At 45.8% G+C, this 18,276-nt stretch overlaps 1 protein-coding gene across 3 annotated transcripts in view; it reads right to left on the bottom strand.

Moving 5' to 3' along the window:
* Positions 1–18,276, bottom strand: part of LOC119651308 (sodium- and chloride-dependent GABA transporter ine) — a 77,113-nt gene that overhangs the window by 49,834 nt on the left and 9,003 nt on the right. For 2 of the 3 annotated variants that reach the window (XM_038054839.1, XM_038054847.1), the window contains exon 2: positions 7,420–8,149. In XM_038054839.1, the coding sequence (XP_037910767.1) occupies positions 7,420–8,104 (685 nt within the window). In that variant the 5' untranslated portion in view covers positions 8,105–8,149. The other variant, XM_038054855.1, reaches the window with a different exon arrangement.

Raw genomic sequence — 18,276 nt, 5'->3', positions numbered from 1 at the left:
AACTGGTCGAACTCAGTCTTTTTCGCAACAAGAAAGATCCAAACGTGAAGTCCAACACGGCTCTATCTACCAACGCTTCCTCGGCATCTCTCTGACAGTGTTTTCTTGAGAGAGCTCCTTTGCATAAAGTCGTTGAACAATTCCATCCCACCTTCCCTTAGTACCACCCACCAACCTGCTGATTTTCAGAAATAAAATCAAAAATGAAGGAAGGTTCTGGAAAAACAGTTTTGACTGTTTTAGGGGATACCCATCCCGATATCCAACGACCGCAATGCCTCAGTAGGGGGATTTTGCCCATTATGAGGAGTACAACTGGTTCCACTGAAGGGCCGCAGTTTCGATTCTTCATCGGGCCACCTCCTCCCCATGCGGGCAGCAGCTTCCTTACCCGGATTTTCAACGTATCTCTCAGTGAGGAGGGTCAAGCTGAAGGAAACTAATAGCGACGTGCATAAGATGCAGGGATCAATCAGGAACGTCATATGTCCCACGGAGTCAAAGAATAATGAAGCTCTGCGAGTTTATTACGAAATGCCGGAACATTTAGGAGAGGATTAAGGTTATGATAAGAGCCATTAGCTTGGCATCAAGCAAGGCCCAAGACGAAAGAGTGCGGAGGTTGAATTTTTAGAATTGGCGGGAAGTTTCGGAGGGAGGAGGAGAAGGTCGCCCCTTTTCAACCCCCATGTGCCGCAAAGTGTTTTTTATAGTATAATCGTCAATTTAAATGTTCAACCCTATCCATGGAGGGAAAGGAGATAGCGACGGTGTGTAAAAGGAAGGAAAAAGCCCCTTTATTCTAGTTCCAATCGAAAATTGTGGCAATCCACTCTCTTTGAACAATTATGGCGTCTCAAATAGGGGCTGTTTTGAGGTACAAACGGTAGAGTTTAATGATGAACCGCATCCTCAGAAGGGGTAGAAGGGATATGGAGACAAAAACGAAAGGTACTCTTATTTCAATACCCTTGAAAAAATTGTGGCTATCACAAAGTTAAAAAGTTATGGCACTTCAAAGAGGGCGAACATTTTGATATCACCGTGGCAAAGTTTGTTTTGGTAACCTACCTCGAAGAGATAAAGGGCAAAAGAAGTATGCAAGAAAGAAGAAGGACTTTAAAAACTTATATCTTGTAAAGTTACGGTACAAAAGGGAGCTAATTTCACGTGAATAATATTTGAGCTTGTTGGTAAGGCAACTATGCTGCGATTTGCAAGAGGGTTTGGAGAGGGAAAAGGAGGAGAGTGTAGCCCAACTCTCCACCCACTTGCATGAAAATAGCCGCTTTTTAGAGTCCCATACCTTTTTAAGAAGGGACGACGGTCGCAATATTTTTATTTTCTCTTCCTTCTGTATACCCTCCTTGCCCCGCCGCCCTCTTGGCGTTGCCAAGTCAAGTTTTACGATGATGATATCAAAATGCTCCCCCAATCTTTGAACCGCAACCGTTTTCAAATAAGTTGAAGTGAGAGGACCTTCCGCTTCTCTCTCAAAACTCTTCCCACCCCCTCTGAGGTGGGGTTGAAAATCAAACTCTCTGGCAAGGGGCCGGCGCGCGAACTCCCTTGTCGATCCAACCGTCAACACAATCCTATTAAACCTGAGGGAATAGTAGGTCGTGATTTGGTTGACTTTGGATGTGTCGCGCTTAGAGCCTATAATCTTTTTAATGGAGGATTGTTGGAGGAGGAGGAGGGAGAGGACTTGCTGTTTCTTTCTCTATACTTTTCCTATTCTCTTCGAGGCGGGGTTCACAATCAAACACTACCGTTTTTATGTAAAAAACCTCTATTTTGAGGTGGCATAACCATTTTAGGGGGGGGGGGGATGAGATATCGTCACAATTTTCGAATGGAGCTAGAAAAGAAGCACTTTTCTCTTCCTCCTGCATACCATTTTCTACCCTTTTAGAACCAAATTCAAAAGGAGGTAAAGCAGGCAGGCAGGACATTACTAAACAGTGCAAGGACATGGATGAGATCACAACGAAGGAGGAAATTAGGGAGACCTTAAGTTTGGAAAAAACCTAGGCGGCATCAGACCGACCGGTATGCCTACCTGTAGAGGCAGCACTCAATCTATTGGTAGCCACCTTGGATACGATAATAATGGTGTCAAACCGGGCAAGAAACTTTGCATTGGGTATCAAAAACGGACGGATGAGGCATTGTCACAAAATGTGTATTATAGGGTTTCATGCTAGACTCTCTGCTGTGGAAAGTGGCGTATAATGGAGTACTTGGGCTATTTGTTTCCAAAAGATTGTCGGCTTTGCAGATGAATTGGCCCTGGTTGTTCAGCAAGTGACCCAGAGTAAATGGGAGTCTATGGGGCGGAAACCGTGAGTGCGGTGCATTTCGGAGAGGAGCAGGCTAACGAATGCTAGAATACAAAAACAGTGGGAACATGTGGACGTTTGATCGTCACTAAGTAGGTTGTCAAATATCTAAGCATGATGATAAGTGCTTACCTAAGCTTCAGGAAGAATCTAGAGTATGCAAGCCAAAACTAGCCAGCGCTATCGTGGCACTTGCACTAGTTGGAGTCATGCTATCGATTCTGTAATATATATGCGTTCCCTTGCCAACCCATAAAGACGGGAGTAGGCGAGTTGGGTCTACCGTCTGATGGCTCTAAGGGTCTACAGATCTTTTAGAACGCTGATAGGATGAGTTCTTGAAGGTTCCGGGGACATATTAGTTCGTTACTAACAGTAGAGGCCGGACACAGGGGAAAACCAACGACTACGTTATCCAATTTTATCCAGGCCATCTTTCTAAACATCAGAAACGAGGTAGGTGACGGTCGAGTGAGCAACGGAAATGGTAAAACCAGAAAAGCTGGATTGTCTACTGCAGATTTTGAGGAAGAAACCTTCCTGGCGGCTTCAAAAGGAAGTCATGACCCGAAGGGAACGGCGTTGGCAAAATTTAGCCAGCTATGTCACTGAGGTATGTGATTCTACAGTGCTGCGATAAAAGTTCCACTACAGTAGGAAACCAAATTACTGGTTGAACCAAGAAATCGCGCTGTTGAGAACATTCTGTCTGCGAGTAAGCAGGCTTTGCCAAAGGACAAGAGCCAGAACATTGGAGTTGGATTAAGGGCACCATGGCTAAACTGGGTGTCCTTGGTTACTTAGCTCGGATAATGGAGAGTTACCTTTCGGAGAGACTTCTTTGGTATGAGACGGACGACCACGGGTCGAAGGAATATGTTATGACAGAAGGTGTTCCCTCAGGCTCTGTACTGGGGCCCCTACTGTGGAACATAATGTATGACGGAGTGTTCGCCCTTCGCGTGCCAAAGGAGGCAACATTGATTGGTTTTACAGCCGACTTGGTGGTAGTAGTATTTACGAAACAGCCTCAGGACGTGTAACTGTAAACTGTATGGAAGTCAAACTATTCATGACATCAAAGCATGGCTCTAAATGGTGAAATTGGACCTGGTGGAAGATAATATGGGGGCGATCCTTATTACTAATCGCAGGAAAAACAATACTGTCAAAATCGAGGTTGGTAATTACGAGGTTGTTTTAAAGTGGATCATTAAATACCTGGGGGTAATGATCTATACCAAGTTGAGCTTCAAGGGGCATCTGGATTTTTCGCGCGAAGCCACTAGGAAGAAGGTATACAGCAGATGTCAGCAACGGTAGAATAATTCCGAAAAATGTCGCTGGACTCATACCTGAGTCCTTTGTACTGAGAGATGAGTCGAGCGGAAGCTTGGAGAGTTGAATTTCGATTCAAGAAAAATTACAGGAATTGGATTGAGCCCGGACAGCGCGACGGATGCTGATTTAGTTGTGCTGGTGTAAACCAGAGCCCTTCTCGCGGAGGGGTGTGTGGGGGTGGTTTTAGTCTGTGCGAATCGGACACACTGCTGTACTCTGGCCCAGCAACGACCTTTTAATAGCTCCACCTCCACCTTTAAAAAAAAGTTACTTTAAACCTTTAACACATGGCAGTGATATGTGTTCAGATATTCTCAGATTGAATAGGCACCAGCTTTCAGTTGCTTTCACAATTGGAGGAGGAGGGCGGCCAAAAGGGGCAGAAGGAAGAGGACCTAATGGCAAAAGCAGTAATACCTAAATTATGGTCTTGTGTGGTTGAGGCTGAGGAGACCAGAGGTGGTTTTTGGTGGGTGCGAATCTCATTCGCCGTACTCGCTCTGACTACGACGATCATGCGGTTGAGCTGAAGTGGGCATTCCTTTCCAACTCCATGTAGGAGAAAAAAAAACGATTACTTAAGGATCAAGCCAAATACATATGGAGCCTAGCCGATATACACATTGAGAGACAAATGTTTTTCCTATCTTTCAAATCAATAAGAATTTTGGTGTTGACCCCACGTTGGGCGCCATATTTAGAATGTGCATACCAACCGATCCTGCCGCGTCTTTTTTGATAGCTCCACATCCCATTCCTTCTTCCATCCTCTGGGGTCCCACAGGGATTTATTCTGGGCCCTTTTTAATTTTTGGAACTACGAGAGATTTGTGGAAGAGTTGGAGGTAATAAGGCTCCAGGATTGAATAGGATTCCAAACAAAGGATAAAGTTGGCCAAGCCAAATACACATGGAGCCTTGCGGGGACAAATATTTTCCCTATTTTTCAAACCAATAGAAAGTTTGGTGCTGACCCCACGTTGGGCGCCATATTTAGAATGTGCATACCAACCGATCCTGCCGCGTCTTTTTTGATAGCTCCACATCCCAGTCCTTCTTCCTTCCTCTGGCGTCCCACAGGTATCTATTCTGGGCCCTTTTTAATTTTTGGAACTACGAGAGATTTGTGGACGAGTTGGAGGTAATAAGGCTCCGGGATTGAATAGGATTCCAAACAAAGGATAAAGTTGGCCAAGCCAAATACACATGGAGCCTTGCGGGGACAAATATTTTTCCTATTTTTCAAACCAATAGGAAGTTCGGTGCTGACCCCACGTTGGGTGCCATATTTAGAATGTGCATACGAATCGATCCTGCCGTGTCTTTTTTGACAGCTCCACATCCCAGTCCTTCTTCCATCCTCTGGCGTTCCACAGGTATCTATTCTGGGCCCTTTTTAATTTTTGGAACTACGAGAGATTTGTGGACGAGTTGGAGGTAATAAGGCTCCAGGATTAAATGGGATTCCAAACAAAGGCACATGGAGTCTTGTGGAGACAAATATTTTCCGTATCTTTCAAATCAATAGGAAGTTCGGTGCTGACCCCACGTTGGGCGCCGTATTTAGAATGTGCAACATATCTCTGTCCAAACTGTTGTCTGTTAGCGTTCTCATACCACTTGTTTTATGGCTTGCATCTTATCTTATCAACCGATCCTGCCTCGTTTTTTTTTGATAGCTCCACATCCCATTCCTTCTCTCCTTCTCTGGTGTCCCACAGGGATCTATTTTGGGCCCTTTATTATTTTTGGATCTACGATGGATGAATTGGAGATAATAAAGCTCTAGGATTGGGTGGGAGGTGGAAGGTGAAAGGACTGTTTCCCGCCCAGTGGAAAAGGCATAGGTTGGTTCTGTTACCGAAGCCCTAAAAATCACCTGGCCTACCCTCTTCATATCGGCCTGTCTGTTTTTTAGACAGTGTGGGGAAGATGGAAGAGAATCAAGCCAAATAGACATGGAGCGGAGACAAATTGGGGAAGAGGGAGGGGGGAGTGCTTTGGTGCTGATCCCACGTTGGGCGCCATATTTATAAACACGCATCTGATCACAATGGGTATCCTGATCAAACGCATATCACTACAGGCTCTTCGGTGGCTTTCTTGGTTGTAAAGTGTTGATCCGTTTTTAATATGAACTGGCGTGATTGACTTAGGTCAACCATGCGAATTGTACATTGAAAGGTACTGACAACAATTGCATGTTTCGCAGCCTTGTTCAAAATGCATCTCTTCCGATTGATTTTATGACTCTCACTGGATTTCCGGGGAAGTCTATAAGACTCAATATGTGAACGGTCACCTTGCATTAGAATTACTTACAAGCCAACGGGCTGGGCGATGTTATTGAATAGAAAATACCATTTTCAATTATCATCACCATAAAAAAATTGAAACCCACTTTCCACTTATCTGGTAGTGATTTATATTGACTGCAAGCTACATTTTTAATCTTAAACGCTCCAGAACGCAGAGTCTGACAAAAACATATCAAATATTTATTTAAAAACACTTAGCGACCTTGAGCAAGTTCCATTCAGCCCCGACCTCTCTCAGCCACGCCAAGAGGTCAACATAACTTGGTAGTCGAGAATGAAACATGAGCCCATAAAGTACTCACTGAGCCCCTGGCCGCTAAGTAGCTTAGTATGCATATTCGGCTTGGGTCTATCTCTCAGGGAAGCTTGCTCCAGTTAACTGCTTGATAATAATTAATTAACACGATGGCGTTTGTTTTCGAGCCTCTGGTTGATTAGCGCTTTTGCTGGACTGAGTACATGCCGAAGTCAGAGATTCTTTGACCTACGCGGAAAAGGTCCGGAAGCAGATAATTGTAATCCGCACTTTGAAGGTGTGCAGGCGGAAAATTTCGACCCAACTCATGAGTACTGAGTCAGTTACATGAGGTTGAACTCAAAGTTCGGTGTGTGTGGAACCATTCCAGCGCAAGATCTTAGAATCTGGCAGAGCTGAAAGCCATGCTCGCGGATCACATCGTAAACATTGAAGAACTGGTTATTCTAGTTGGAAAGAACTCTCCGAATGTTGTCTGCTCAAAAAAGATACTCGCGCATAATCTAAAATCTTATGTCATGGACTTCTTGCTGCTTAGCTGAAATTACTTTTGAATGGTCTTTTTTGTGTACGATGGAAAGTAGGTGTGCGGCCCCGCGGGAAGTAGTTGGTACGAAAAAATGAATACTTGTGCACTGAGGAGTTCAAACCTTGGGTATCTTGGTACTTTGGATTACACAGAAATTTCAGCTATTCTTGGAAAAGTGGGTCCAGGTTTTCTTCTCGTCACTCTTGGCCGTCCCATCTTAGGGCTAGAAAAGGGGCCAAATCACTCCCTTACCAAAACTGAAGGACCTAAGGGGAGCGGAAGATCACACTAACTTTGGTCCCTTGAACATACCCGCACTATTCAAGGACCCCCAACGGCTTCACTCTGTTGAAACTAGAACGTGTATCCCCTACTGGCATACGTAGCCTATTCGTCGCTATTGGGACCCAGTGGATCACTATTTCTTCCACCCGCGCAAATATATGACCAGATTTATTTTCCCGTGGTGATTTCATATCATCCCATTTTTCCAGGGGGTTGAAATCAAAAGTTTTCTAAGAAATATCTTAAGTCGCTTCACATGATTCACTAACCGCGAAGTGCTGCTTCCGGAGCAGGATATGGATTGTGCGAATTCCGCGAATTTCGATTGAATGAATTGATTGATCTTACCTGACTTGACTGTACGCAAGCCTGCATGACTTGGTCGCGGATTTGCTGAATATGTAGAACTAATTGGTGGTAACGCTAGTGTACAAGCCGTAGTTGCCGTCGCGGTCGACATCGGGACTGGACCATTGTCAATCTGATAGATGGCATCCGAGTGATCATCGACCGTGATATTAACATTCTCGCCGGACTGTTTGTTACTATTCATACCCGACTGGTTGCCAATAGCTTCCCATTCATATGTATCTGTATCTTCTTCGGTTGGTTCTTGGATTGTTGGGATCACCAGTGTCGATGTGTGGGTGAATCGCGGTGGTTCTTGTCTCTGATGATGATCGTGGTGATCACTCACGGCCTCTGATGATGAATGATGATCGCCGTGATGGCTTGATACTGGTGCAATGGTGAATTTCGGGCGACTAGATGGTAGTAAAGATTGTTTCTCGGAGCTAGTCTCGTCGTCGGTAATGTTGTTGTTGTCGAGCTGAGACTGCAGAATGGTGTTTCCCCTATCGACCATGTTGCGATCACTCTCGTAGATTTGTAGGTCTCCGTTTTCACGAAGTGTGGGGTTGGAAGTGGTGATCGTGTTTGAGCGTTGGTCAGGTGACGGCAGCTTCCCTTCAGAATTATTATTTGTGACGAGACCGTTGTGACGATCAATTGGCGGAATTGCTGCATTCATCATTTTCAGGGAGTTAAATTGGAATGTTTGTCAGAATTTGATTCATATCTGTCCAGATAAGGCAAATTTTAATTTAGTTTTATTTAATATGCTAGTGTCTACCCCGGTTGATGTCTGCTGCACACAAGATTTGCACTTTATGATAAATGTCGGATGAGATAAAATGTTAGCCCCTAAAAAAATTTAGATAATGAGATTTTATCTTCACAAATGGTGGGGGCAACAGTTTAGAAGGAATGCCTCTAATTGTCACTTAGATCGCAAATACATAGCGGGGGGGACAATCAAGAGATGTGTAGGAGGGTCTACTTCTGAAGGTAGGAAGGTATGGAACTTACGGCTTCCGCATGAGATGTAGATAGTTTCAAGACGGGAAAAGGCGATTAGAAGAATCAGACTTCTTTTGAAGTACTGGGTTCCGGGAGGCAATTGCTGGCGATTGCTTCACCTGTGAGCCGTGAACTCGAAACCATGCGTAAATTTGGGGGTAAATTCATGGTTTATAAAACGTGACTCTATCAAGGGAGATGAGGATTCAATCACCGAATGGATCACGGACATCTTCTTGTCTCAGGCTCGGATTACAGTTTGTAATGGTTGCTTGTGTTCGGCTTTGTACTGCACACTGATGTAGGCTTACCTCCTGCGTAGCACTAAATAGGTTAAGGTTCAGTCTCATTCAAAATCAAGTAGGAACCATGGCGCTTCAGGTGTGAAAGGTTTGTTGGATTTTGATGGTCCCTCAACGTGGTGTTTTTTTATATCATCCTGGTAAAGTTCGAATTTTTACCCATACCCCGTTAAGGAGACCGAGTATGGTGAGAAAATATAAGAGGAAGGAAAAGGTTCTCCCTCTCTAACCATGTTAAAAAAAATCTTGGCGACCATCCCCTCATAAAAATTATGGCGCCACAAATTGGGACTATTTTAGTGTCCGAACGGTAGGATTTAACTTCCCTTCACCCCCGCCCCCCCCCCTCAGCGGTCTTCAGGGACCTTCAACGGAACGCTTACGATACGGAGAGTGATGTTCCCGACGTGCCCGAGTAGTTCTGATCCTCTAACTGCCAGAATACCAACGTCCTAGGTAGTACCTTAAATGCATTGAATCGGCGTTAGTAGATCGTGTTAATCCTAGCGAGCGCTGATCCGTCCGGAAGTTTCGGGATCATCTAATCGTGGGTCAGGTAGGGGCTGTTTCTTCGAGGATACACCCCTTCCTGATTATTACGGCCCGCCCCCTTGCACACGATGCGCTGGTGAATTTTCCTTGGAGATTAAATCTAAACAAACAAAAAAAATCGTCGAAATAGTAGGGACGGAGAAAGTGCTGAGTGCGTTTGGACGTAGCACAAAAATGTAATTAGCGAAAGAGGCAGTGAGGGCTGAAATCCCCAATGTGACACCGGAAAGCCCAAGTAAAGAAGAAGCCTTAGCAACTGGGGTGACTGTTGGTGCCAGGACGGCAACTCTTATATCTTGTAGTGCCCATGTTCCGAAAAAAAGCCCAGATATAATCGCTAGTCGCGAGCAGGGGGATTCGGACGTGAACCGAGTAGAAGTACAGTCGACCGTCCTAGCTGGAGTCGAAGAGAGAAGGCTCATCAGGAGATGTGCGGCAGTTGTGAAGCGTATGCGGTCGGCAGCATTCCTCCAGAGGATCATGAGCGAAGGCGTCAAAAACCGGCTGATGGACCTGGAGAAAGTATTGCACCGCATCTCCTTCTACATGCAAATTTGGAGACCAGCGGAAAGCGGAAGCTTGGAAAGCAGAAACATTCTCACTTCCCGCAACGAACACTGCTAGCACCAAACAGACCGCAAGTCGCCCACTGCAAAGCGAACTGCGGAAATAGCGGAAAGAGGACGATGTGTTTGAAGGAGACTTTGCCAAACTAGTTTCTAGGGTCCAAAAAAAAAAAGATGAAGAAGGATAAAAGGAAACAACTGACTACGCCGCCAAAGACCCATCTGTCCAAAAACAAGGAGGCTTTAAACCAAAAACTAGTAGCAGAAAAGCCGAGGAAACGAAGAAGGACTAGACCGTCAGCTCTGCTCATTAAGCCAACGGAAGGCAATACATTTGCGGAAGCCCTTAGTGAAATCCACTACAGGCTGAAACCCAAAGACAACAGAGCAGAGCTGCCTTCCATATGAAAAACGAGGGGTGGCGGAGTCCTCGTCGAACTGAGTCCGAAGACGACTAGCAAAAGTAAGTTCTATGAAGCGGTCAAGGAGTTATTGGGGGAGAAAGCTTTTGTTTCTAGTTTGGAACCTATGTCTTTTCTAGAAATCCGAGATCTTCACTGCCTCACAGAAAAGGTGGAAGTGGAGTAGGCTATAAAGCGTGAATATCCAGAGGTAACCAATGCCCGGATAGGTATCACCTCTGTAACTGCTCAAGGCCAAAAACTCGCCGTGGTGGAAGTCACCGAGCAAGCTCCTTAGCATTGGGAAAATCAAAATTGGGTGGGTAGTATGTAGGGCACGAATGCGCACGGATAGTCCCCGCAAAGTGCTACAGGACTATGAATACACGTCAGCAACTTGCAAGGGACCGGGCAGGAATGCGAAAGTTGTGTTCTCCACTTATCGAGTCCCGCAGCCATCTGGGTTCAGGACAACGTTCGACTTCGTGTTCTTTCCCAAGGCCGAGAGAATGGGGTTTTTTGGATTCGGTTTTTAAGGATAACGTTTTTTAGCCTTTACCTGACGTCAGATAAGACGATGCCGGCCTTTCGACGCTGACTTGATGCTCTGTAAGACGCCGTTTCGGACACGGAGGAGAAAATCCGGGAAGCCTAGGGCCCTTGAATGGGGCATACCTCAGCCAGACTCCAGAGGGAAACGGATTCTGGAAATAGCGGCGAGAACCGGGCTCGTACTTTTAAACACCGGATCCACGCCAACGTTTCGGCGGCTAGGAAGCATCCCTGACATAATTTTTGCGCTGGAATCTCTGTCACCATCGGTGTGGCAAGTCCTGGAAGACTTCTCGGTAAGTGATCACCAGGACAACGTATTCGAAGCGGTTGATGCTACTAGCCGACGGGTACGAACTCAGCGCTCCCCTTGCGTATGGAATATCGCGAGGGAGAACACCGGGAAGTTTGTCGAAGCTCTTAGGATAGACAGAATCGCACTGGAGGGCGCTTCGGGAGTTGGTAGCGTGGCAGCTAACACTGCCGTAAACCTGGTCATGAACCTGATAACGACAGCGTGTGAGGCTTCCATGCCCCGGAGGGGCTCTAGCCGTGACAACCCTTCTAAGCATTGGTGGACGGTAAAAATTACCGACCTACGGAGTGAGTGTCATAAGCTCCGCCGTTTGGCATAACGTTTACACGCCAACGAGGGGGAATGTGTCATAAAAGCAGAGTATAAATCGGCAAGAGGAGACTTCGCAAAGCGATAAATAAAAACAAAGCTCGGGGCTGGCAGAACCTGGTCAGCGAGGTGAATGAGAACCCGTGGGGACTTGTCTATAAGCTTGTCACTAGGGAAATGGGGGCTCTGCCGAAGCACTGTATACTAAGTACCGACAAGATGAATCGCATTATACGGATATTTTTCCTCAGACATCCCGTACGGGTTGATGTTAATAGCGCGGAAAGCGTCCAGGATTGTTCCCTTTTTACAATGAGAGAGTTCGTTCACCATGAAAAAGAAGAAGGTGCCAAGTCCTGATGATGATGATCCCGGCGGAAGTTTACAAATTGGTGTTCCACCAACGGCCAGACTTGCTGCTTGGGGCGTCCAGCTCTTGCTTGAAGGAGGGCAGTTTCCTTGCCACTGGAAAGTAGCAGGACTCGGAAAAAGGAGACCCGAAGCTACCATCTGCATATCAACTACTGTGTATGCTTGGCTCGGCCGGGACGGTGCTCGCGAAGCTCGTCAGGAGTAGACTCACTGAAGCGTGCTGTGCTGCCGGGGACTTATATCCAGTCAATTCGGATTTAGAGCAGGGAGACGGTGGATGTTGTAATAGAGGTCGTGGATGCGGTTCATCGAGCCGATGCACACGGCCGCCGATCTAGACGTATAGTGCTTCTCATAACGCTTGATGTCAGAAATGTCTTCAATTCCGTAAGATGGACAGATGCGCTAGGTACACCAGAAAACTACGAGGGAAGCATTCCCGACGTAACCTTCGCGTCGAAATCACTAATGTCGCTGGTGGACGGGTGTGAGTTCTCGAAGACTTTTCGGCAAACGGCCTTTGAAATGGTTGACGCAAACTCTCGATGTACGCCACCCCGGTTTTCGACCGGGGGAATTCACAGTTGACGCTGTCAATCAAGTCGTGAATGTCGATCTCGACGGGAGTGCTCTTCGTAACGCTTGGCATCAGAAATGCCTTTAATTCTGTAAGATGGAAAGATATTCCAGGCGCACTAGACAATATTTTCCACGTGAAAACTATCGCTTACGGATATTGAGGGATTATCTGAGGAATGGTCCCCTTTCTCTATGAGACCCTAGAAGGCCAGATGAGCATAGAAACCACATCGGGGGGTAGCGCAGGGATCCATTCTAGAGCCGGACCTGTGGAACGCTTCCTAGGATAGTCATCTACATAACTAACCAGGCGTTTGTTGCTGGTCGCACTGTCAAACAGGCGCAAAGCAGACGCGAAAGCGGATGGTTTCAGCCTCGCATTGGGAAAAACCGAAGTAGTCATCCCGAATAAGAAGAGAATTCCGATACTTTCATCGGCGAGTCGATAATCGGGTCGAAACCAACGGTAGAGTACCTTGGGCTGACTCTTGAATAAAGGTGAGCTGTTTCGAGCTCAGTTGGAGTTTCGGCCTTAAGTCGGCTAATGGCAAATATTGGGGGTCCTACGTCTAGCAGGCGACGTCTCCTGTTGAGTTCAACGCAGTCTGTCCTGCTCTACGGCGCAGAGGTGTGGGCTGACGCTCTTGGCAAGGAGGTATATCTTAAGCGCGCAAGTACAGAGAATGGGAGCTTTGTGGGTGGCGTCTTCGTACCGCACTGTCTCTGTACCGGCCGTGATGGTGATCGAGGGAGTGATCCCCGTTGCCCTTCTTATTAAGGGGCGTTAAACCATATACAAGTGCAAGGGAGATGAGCCAAGGGAGGCGTTTGTTCGTGAAGAACGGCAATGCACCCTAGACGATTCGCAACTCCCTTGGCAAAATGAAACTAGAGGCAAATGGACTGCGCGGCTCATTGGCAACTTAAATGCGTGGCTGAATCGGAAGCATGGTGAGACTGACTATTTTCTTACCTAGTTCTTAAGTGGGCATAAAGGTTTTCAGTCTCACCTGCACAAAGGGATAGTTCCCTTCCTCCTCTTCTTTCCAGTTGGTGAAAAGAATTTTCTGATTTGAAGGTTTCGCAAGGCGGAAAACTTCGGGGAAAAGCCCGAAGTAATGTTACAAACGATTCCAGGCTAGCTCCCCGACGATAGGGGTGTTTAGTTGGTAGTCCGACGACGTGCCGTTGTAGGAGTCCAACACTCTGTACGAAAATGCATTCACCTACCCTAACCCTTCAAAAAAACCTACGTGAGTCCTGGTGCTGTACAGGGAAGCATTGTGGTCATAGTGACATCCTAGACGAACTTCCTTGGAAAATGGATGTTCCTAACTAACTACGCCATAAGTAAGCTTAACTTCACGAGAAACTTTGCTCTGGACTTTCCAGCTAGGGCAGAGTGGAGGATCGGGGGCGTGTTTAAAGGCTATGAGACAATATTCTTCACCGATGGATCAAAGATGGTCTGTTGAATTGATACGAAAGTTTTTTCGGATACAGTGTATCCGTGACGTATGGTCCTCCAGGATTCGCCTATGTATTCCAAGTGGAAATACTGGCAATACTGGAAGCCTACTGGACATCCTCCAGGCTCATGGGGCAGTGGGGAAACACGCTGAATAGTCTGAGCAGCACCCTAAAGGTTACTTCTGAGTTCCCGGTCATAGGAACTTCGAAGGGAATGAGTGGGCTGACGTACTGATCAGGTGGACGCGTGAGCTATGGGATCATTAGCTAGATCGTAAAATCAGTAGACAGTTTGCTGCGCCTCCAGACCACATGGAGTGTATGATTCTGGTCTGTTTTTTTGCGAAAGATGCAATCTTTGCTGACCATAGGAATAACAGCAGTGGACATCCAGGAGCCTTATAAAATTGGGTGAAATCATAAGAGGATCATTGGGTTTACAAGCTTATTCCATAAATCAAAGGAAAAATAGAAGGACAACATGAGAAGGTGGATTACTCCTCGGCACAATTCCTTATGGGGCCCGGTATATGCTAGGAAAGCTATGTTCAAGCAATGCATCCGAGGACTCAGGATATTGTCCTAATTGCCAACTTTCACGGGGAAAGGTAGACTCTGTGCAATACGATCAATGGCCACCCCATTCAGTCCGAGAAACTTAATTGAAGAGACGCTCAAGTCAGTGAACAACCTGGGGGTAAACTCCCCAATCAAGGTAATCAAAGACGAGGCCGGATAGTCCCATACGCCCAGAACATCATTGACCCATACCAAAGAGGCTTCACTCCAGGCAAATCAGCAACAGATCAGATTTTCTCTCTACGGCAAGCGATGGAAAAACTGTTGGAATATGGACAACAGTTGCACCATCTATTCATCGACTTTAAAGCCGCCTATGATAGCATAGCCAGGGTAGAACTGTACACGGCCATGAGAGAATTTGGTATCCCGACAAAATTGATAAGACTGACTAGGCCGACCCTGACCAATGTGCGAGGCCAGATAAAAGCGGCAGGATCACTCTCAAGACCATGCAACATCAACAACGGTCTACGGCAAGGCGTTGCCCTATCATGCGTCCTCTTTAACCTGGCCCTCGAGAAAGTGGTGCCGAGATAAATGCAAGAGGTACGATCCTCTTTAAGACCACCCAACTACTGGCCTATGCTGACGATATCGACATCGTGGGAAGAACTACCCGAGGCGTACAAACTGCCTTTATCTAGATCGAGCAGGCGGCGCGAACCAACCAACAACATCAAACCGCACTGGCCAAACACGAAGAAGAATAAGGATAGGAGAATACAACTTTGAGACTGTTGACAATTTCTCCTATCTAGGTTCGAAAATCACAACCGATAATAGCTACGATGAGGAAATCCGCGCACGGTTGTTGTCAGCCAACAGAGCTGTCTGGAGTTCCTTATTAAGGCAGGCCTAGATCGGATACCGGTTGTTGGCCGTTGATGATGATGATGATGAAACTGAGTGCAATCTACAGATAAACAGGCATAAGTGTGTGGTAGGCATCCAGGACTGTATCAGATGATGCAGAAATAGTCATCTGGGGAATGATGCCCATTGACATCGTGGCAGATGAAATGAGGAACATATACAATGCGAAGTCTATCTCTCCTTTATCGCAGACGAAGAACACCGAAAGGGAGAGATCTCTAAATAGACGCAAGGATGTTGGGAACACTCGGGAAAGGGTCGGTGGATACACTGGATTATCCCTGCCATCAAGGGGTGGTTTGAGAGATGGATCGGTTAGATTAATTATAATCTTACTAAGTTTCTCGCGGGACATGAAGGAAAGCACCAGTATCTGTTCAGGTTTAAACTGGATACCTCACCCGATTGTCCAAACTGCAATGGAGTCCTAAAGGACCCAGAATACGTATTGTTCCACTGTCCCAGATTTTTGGAAGGGACCTAGAGCTCATACCAGAAAATCTGATTCCAAAAACTCTAGCTTGTCGTGAGGACTGGGATGCGGTCAACTCCATGATCGTATCTATCCAGAACAAACTGTGAAAGACAAAGGAGATCAGAAAAGCGCGGTTGCGTGACCAAACTAAAGTGAACTGACTCCGCCCCGTAATGTAATACTTTATGGTGATTCCACGGGGCTTGGGGGGAGTTAGGGGTGGTTTTAGTGGGTAAGAATCCTACATGCTGGCGTGTCAACATCAGTGTTTTTTGAAGATGTCCACCTCCTCAACAAGACAGACAGACAGACGGACAGGTTTTCTTTTACACAAAACCTTAAAAAAGGTCTAAGTTCCGATAATGCCAGACTGAGACTCACTGAGCAAGTATCGATATATGAGAATAAGTTCGACTAGACTAGGAAACTGGTCCTCGAAATATCGATATATCAAAAAGGTGCTATCAGAAAAATTTGGAGAAGGGCCGGTTAGATCTACCCGGAGAAAAGGAGGAGGCGGTGGAGCTGCGCCTGCAGATCACGTCAGAGAAGACGTTCTATGACGTGGAGAGTATGGTTTAGATCTGTCATTTGGTGTTTACCAAACTGTCCCGAATGCGGCAATGCGCCTGAGGACCCAGAATATTGTTCCATTTGCCAACTTCCACGGGGAAAGGTAGGCTCTGTGCAATACGCGGTGCCATTCAGTCCGAGAAACTTAATTGAAGAGACGCTCAAGTCAGTGAACAACCTGGGGGTAAACTCCCCAATTAAGGTAATCAAAGGCGAGATATATCTCCCTACAGTTTGGGTAAGTGACAGAAAGTAGGTTGCACATTGAGAAAGTTCGACAAGATCATTGCGACTACGCTATGCAGTTGAATCCACTACCACAGAATAGCCAAACTATATGGCGTAGTGGAGGAAGACCGTCAGCTTCTCGGAAAGTCTTGGAGGAGCCGAAACCGAAAACGGTACCGTTGGTGAGCTGTTCTTCACATAGGGGTTCATAATAACTATATATTTATGGAAAATACTTCAGTATCTCGATTCGAAATATCAGTCGAGTGAGTCGAGGGGGAGGGGGGGGGGGGGGTTGGGGGGTATGTGTGAAAGAAAGGAGAGGGAAAACTGAAATCCTACAAGTTGCAAGCGTTAATGCAATGACAAAATGGATCTACTAACTAAAATTCAATATGGAGAAAATGGCATCTGAATATATTTAAAGCCAATGCTTTGCCTTTATCAAGATTGCTTACGTATCAAATCTAAATACATCATTTGAAGTATTTATTAATAAATGAAACAACCCGCGAAATGTTTTAATTGTTTGTTTAACAAATCGAGATTGACTGAAGTGTGACGTGCTCCAACCGTAATAATTCAAAACGTTAATATCTACCGTCGGCACCTAACGTAAAATGATGGCTATAATTAATTGACCATGAAATTATTTTATATTCACTCAATCTATCTGAAAAGTGTAAATAGAAAACATTCAATTCGAATCTAATGATTGTGTAGATTAAATAAAAGTATCTGATAGAAAGGTAATGGTGCCTACGAGAAGCAAATGTAAATGCATTAGCGGAAATCTAATCTAAGTCTTACATTGCCCGCATTGCAGAAAATCACCCCAGGGAGTAACTGAACAGTAACTAAAAATTACTAAAAATATCTAGATGTTTCTAGTGTGCCTTATCGCGGGGTAGACAGTGCTGGGTGAATTATTTAACGATAAAAAGATAATACAATGTTTCAGCTAATCAAATATGCATTGGTGTCATGATTTAAATAAAATTAGAACTAACGCGGTGGGGAATGCGCATGATTTTTTTTAAATATCTTTTTGAATGACGGCCTTATCGCTATACCGACCAAAGTGCGGGTTTGACACTACAAGAGAGGGAAGGAAACTCTATCCAACCTATAAAAAGAAACGGAACGTATTCGGAGCTGACAACTATTGACCTATCCCAAGTCTACCCTCCTCCCTACAATTTCTGAGGGCATCTCATTAAAGACTACTGCACAATAGTCAATATGAAAGGGGGTACCCTTGTACCCCAGTTCCCTAAAGCTTAACCTACGCTTAACTAGTCCCGGAACTCATGGAAGCATCATGGCTGAATCAGGACGACATAGTCTACTAATACCATTTCAATCCATACTACCCTCCCAGGGTCCCCAAAGCACTGGCTGCTCACACGCACCACAAGTATCACTTTGGCAGAGCTAGGCTTACATCACTCCACTGAAGTCAGAAGAAAGCTGTTACCAGTTGCGGGAACTTCCAATGTGTCCCGAAGTCTACCGTTTACTAGCAGGTATAACGTCAGCTAGGGGATCAGAACTACTTGTTTGGGCACCTCGGGGACGCTACTCTCCCCTATCGAGAACGACCTGTTAAAGATCCTTGACGACCTCTGAGGCTAGTCTAAAAGGCATAGTGGTAGTTTGGTAGAACAGATCACCCAGGACTTACTAGAAACCGAAA

Source organism: Hermetia illucens, chromosome 1, assembly GCF_905115235.1.
Source record: "Hermetia illucens chromosome 1, iHerIll2.2.curated.20191125, whole genome shotgun sequence".
NCBI classification, from domain to species: domain Eukaryota; kingdom Metazoa; phylum Arthropoda; class Insecta; order Diptera; family Stratiomyidae; genus Hermetia; species Hermetia illucens.
This window is presented reverse-complemented; position numbering and strand designations above follow the sequence as displayed.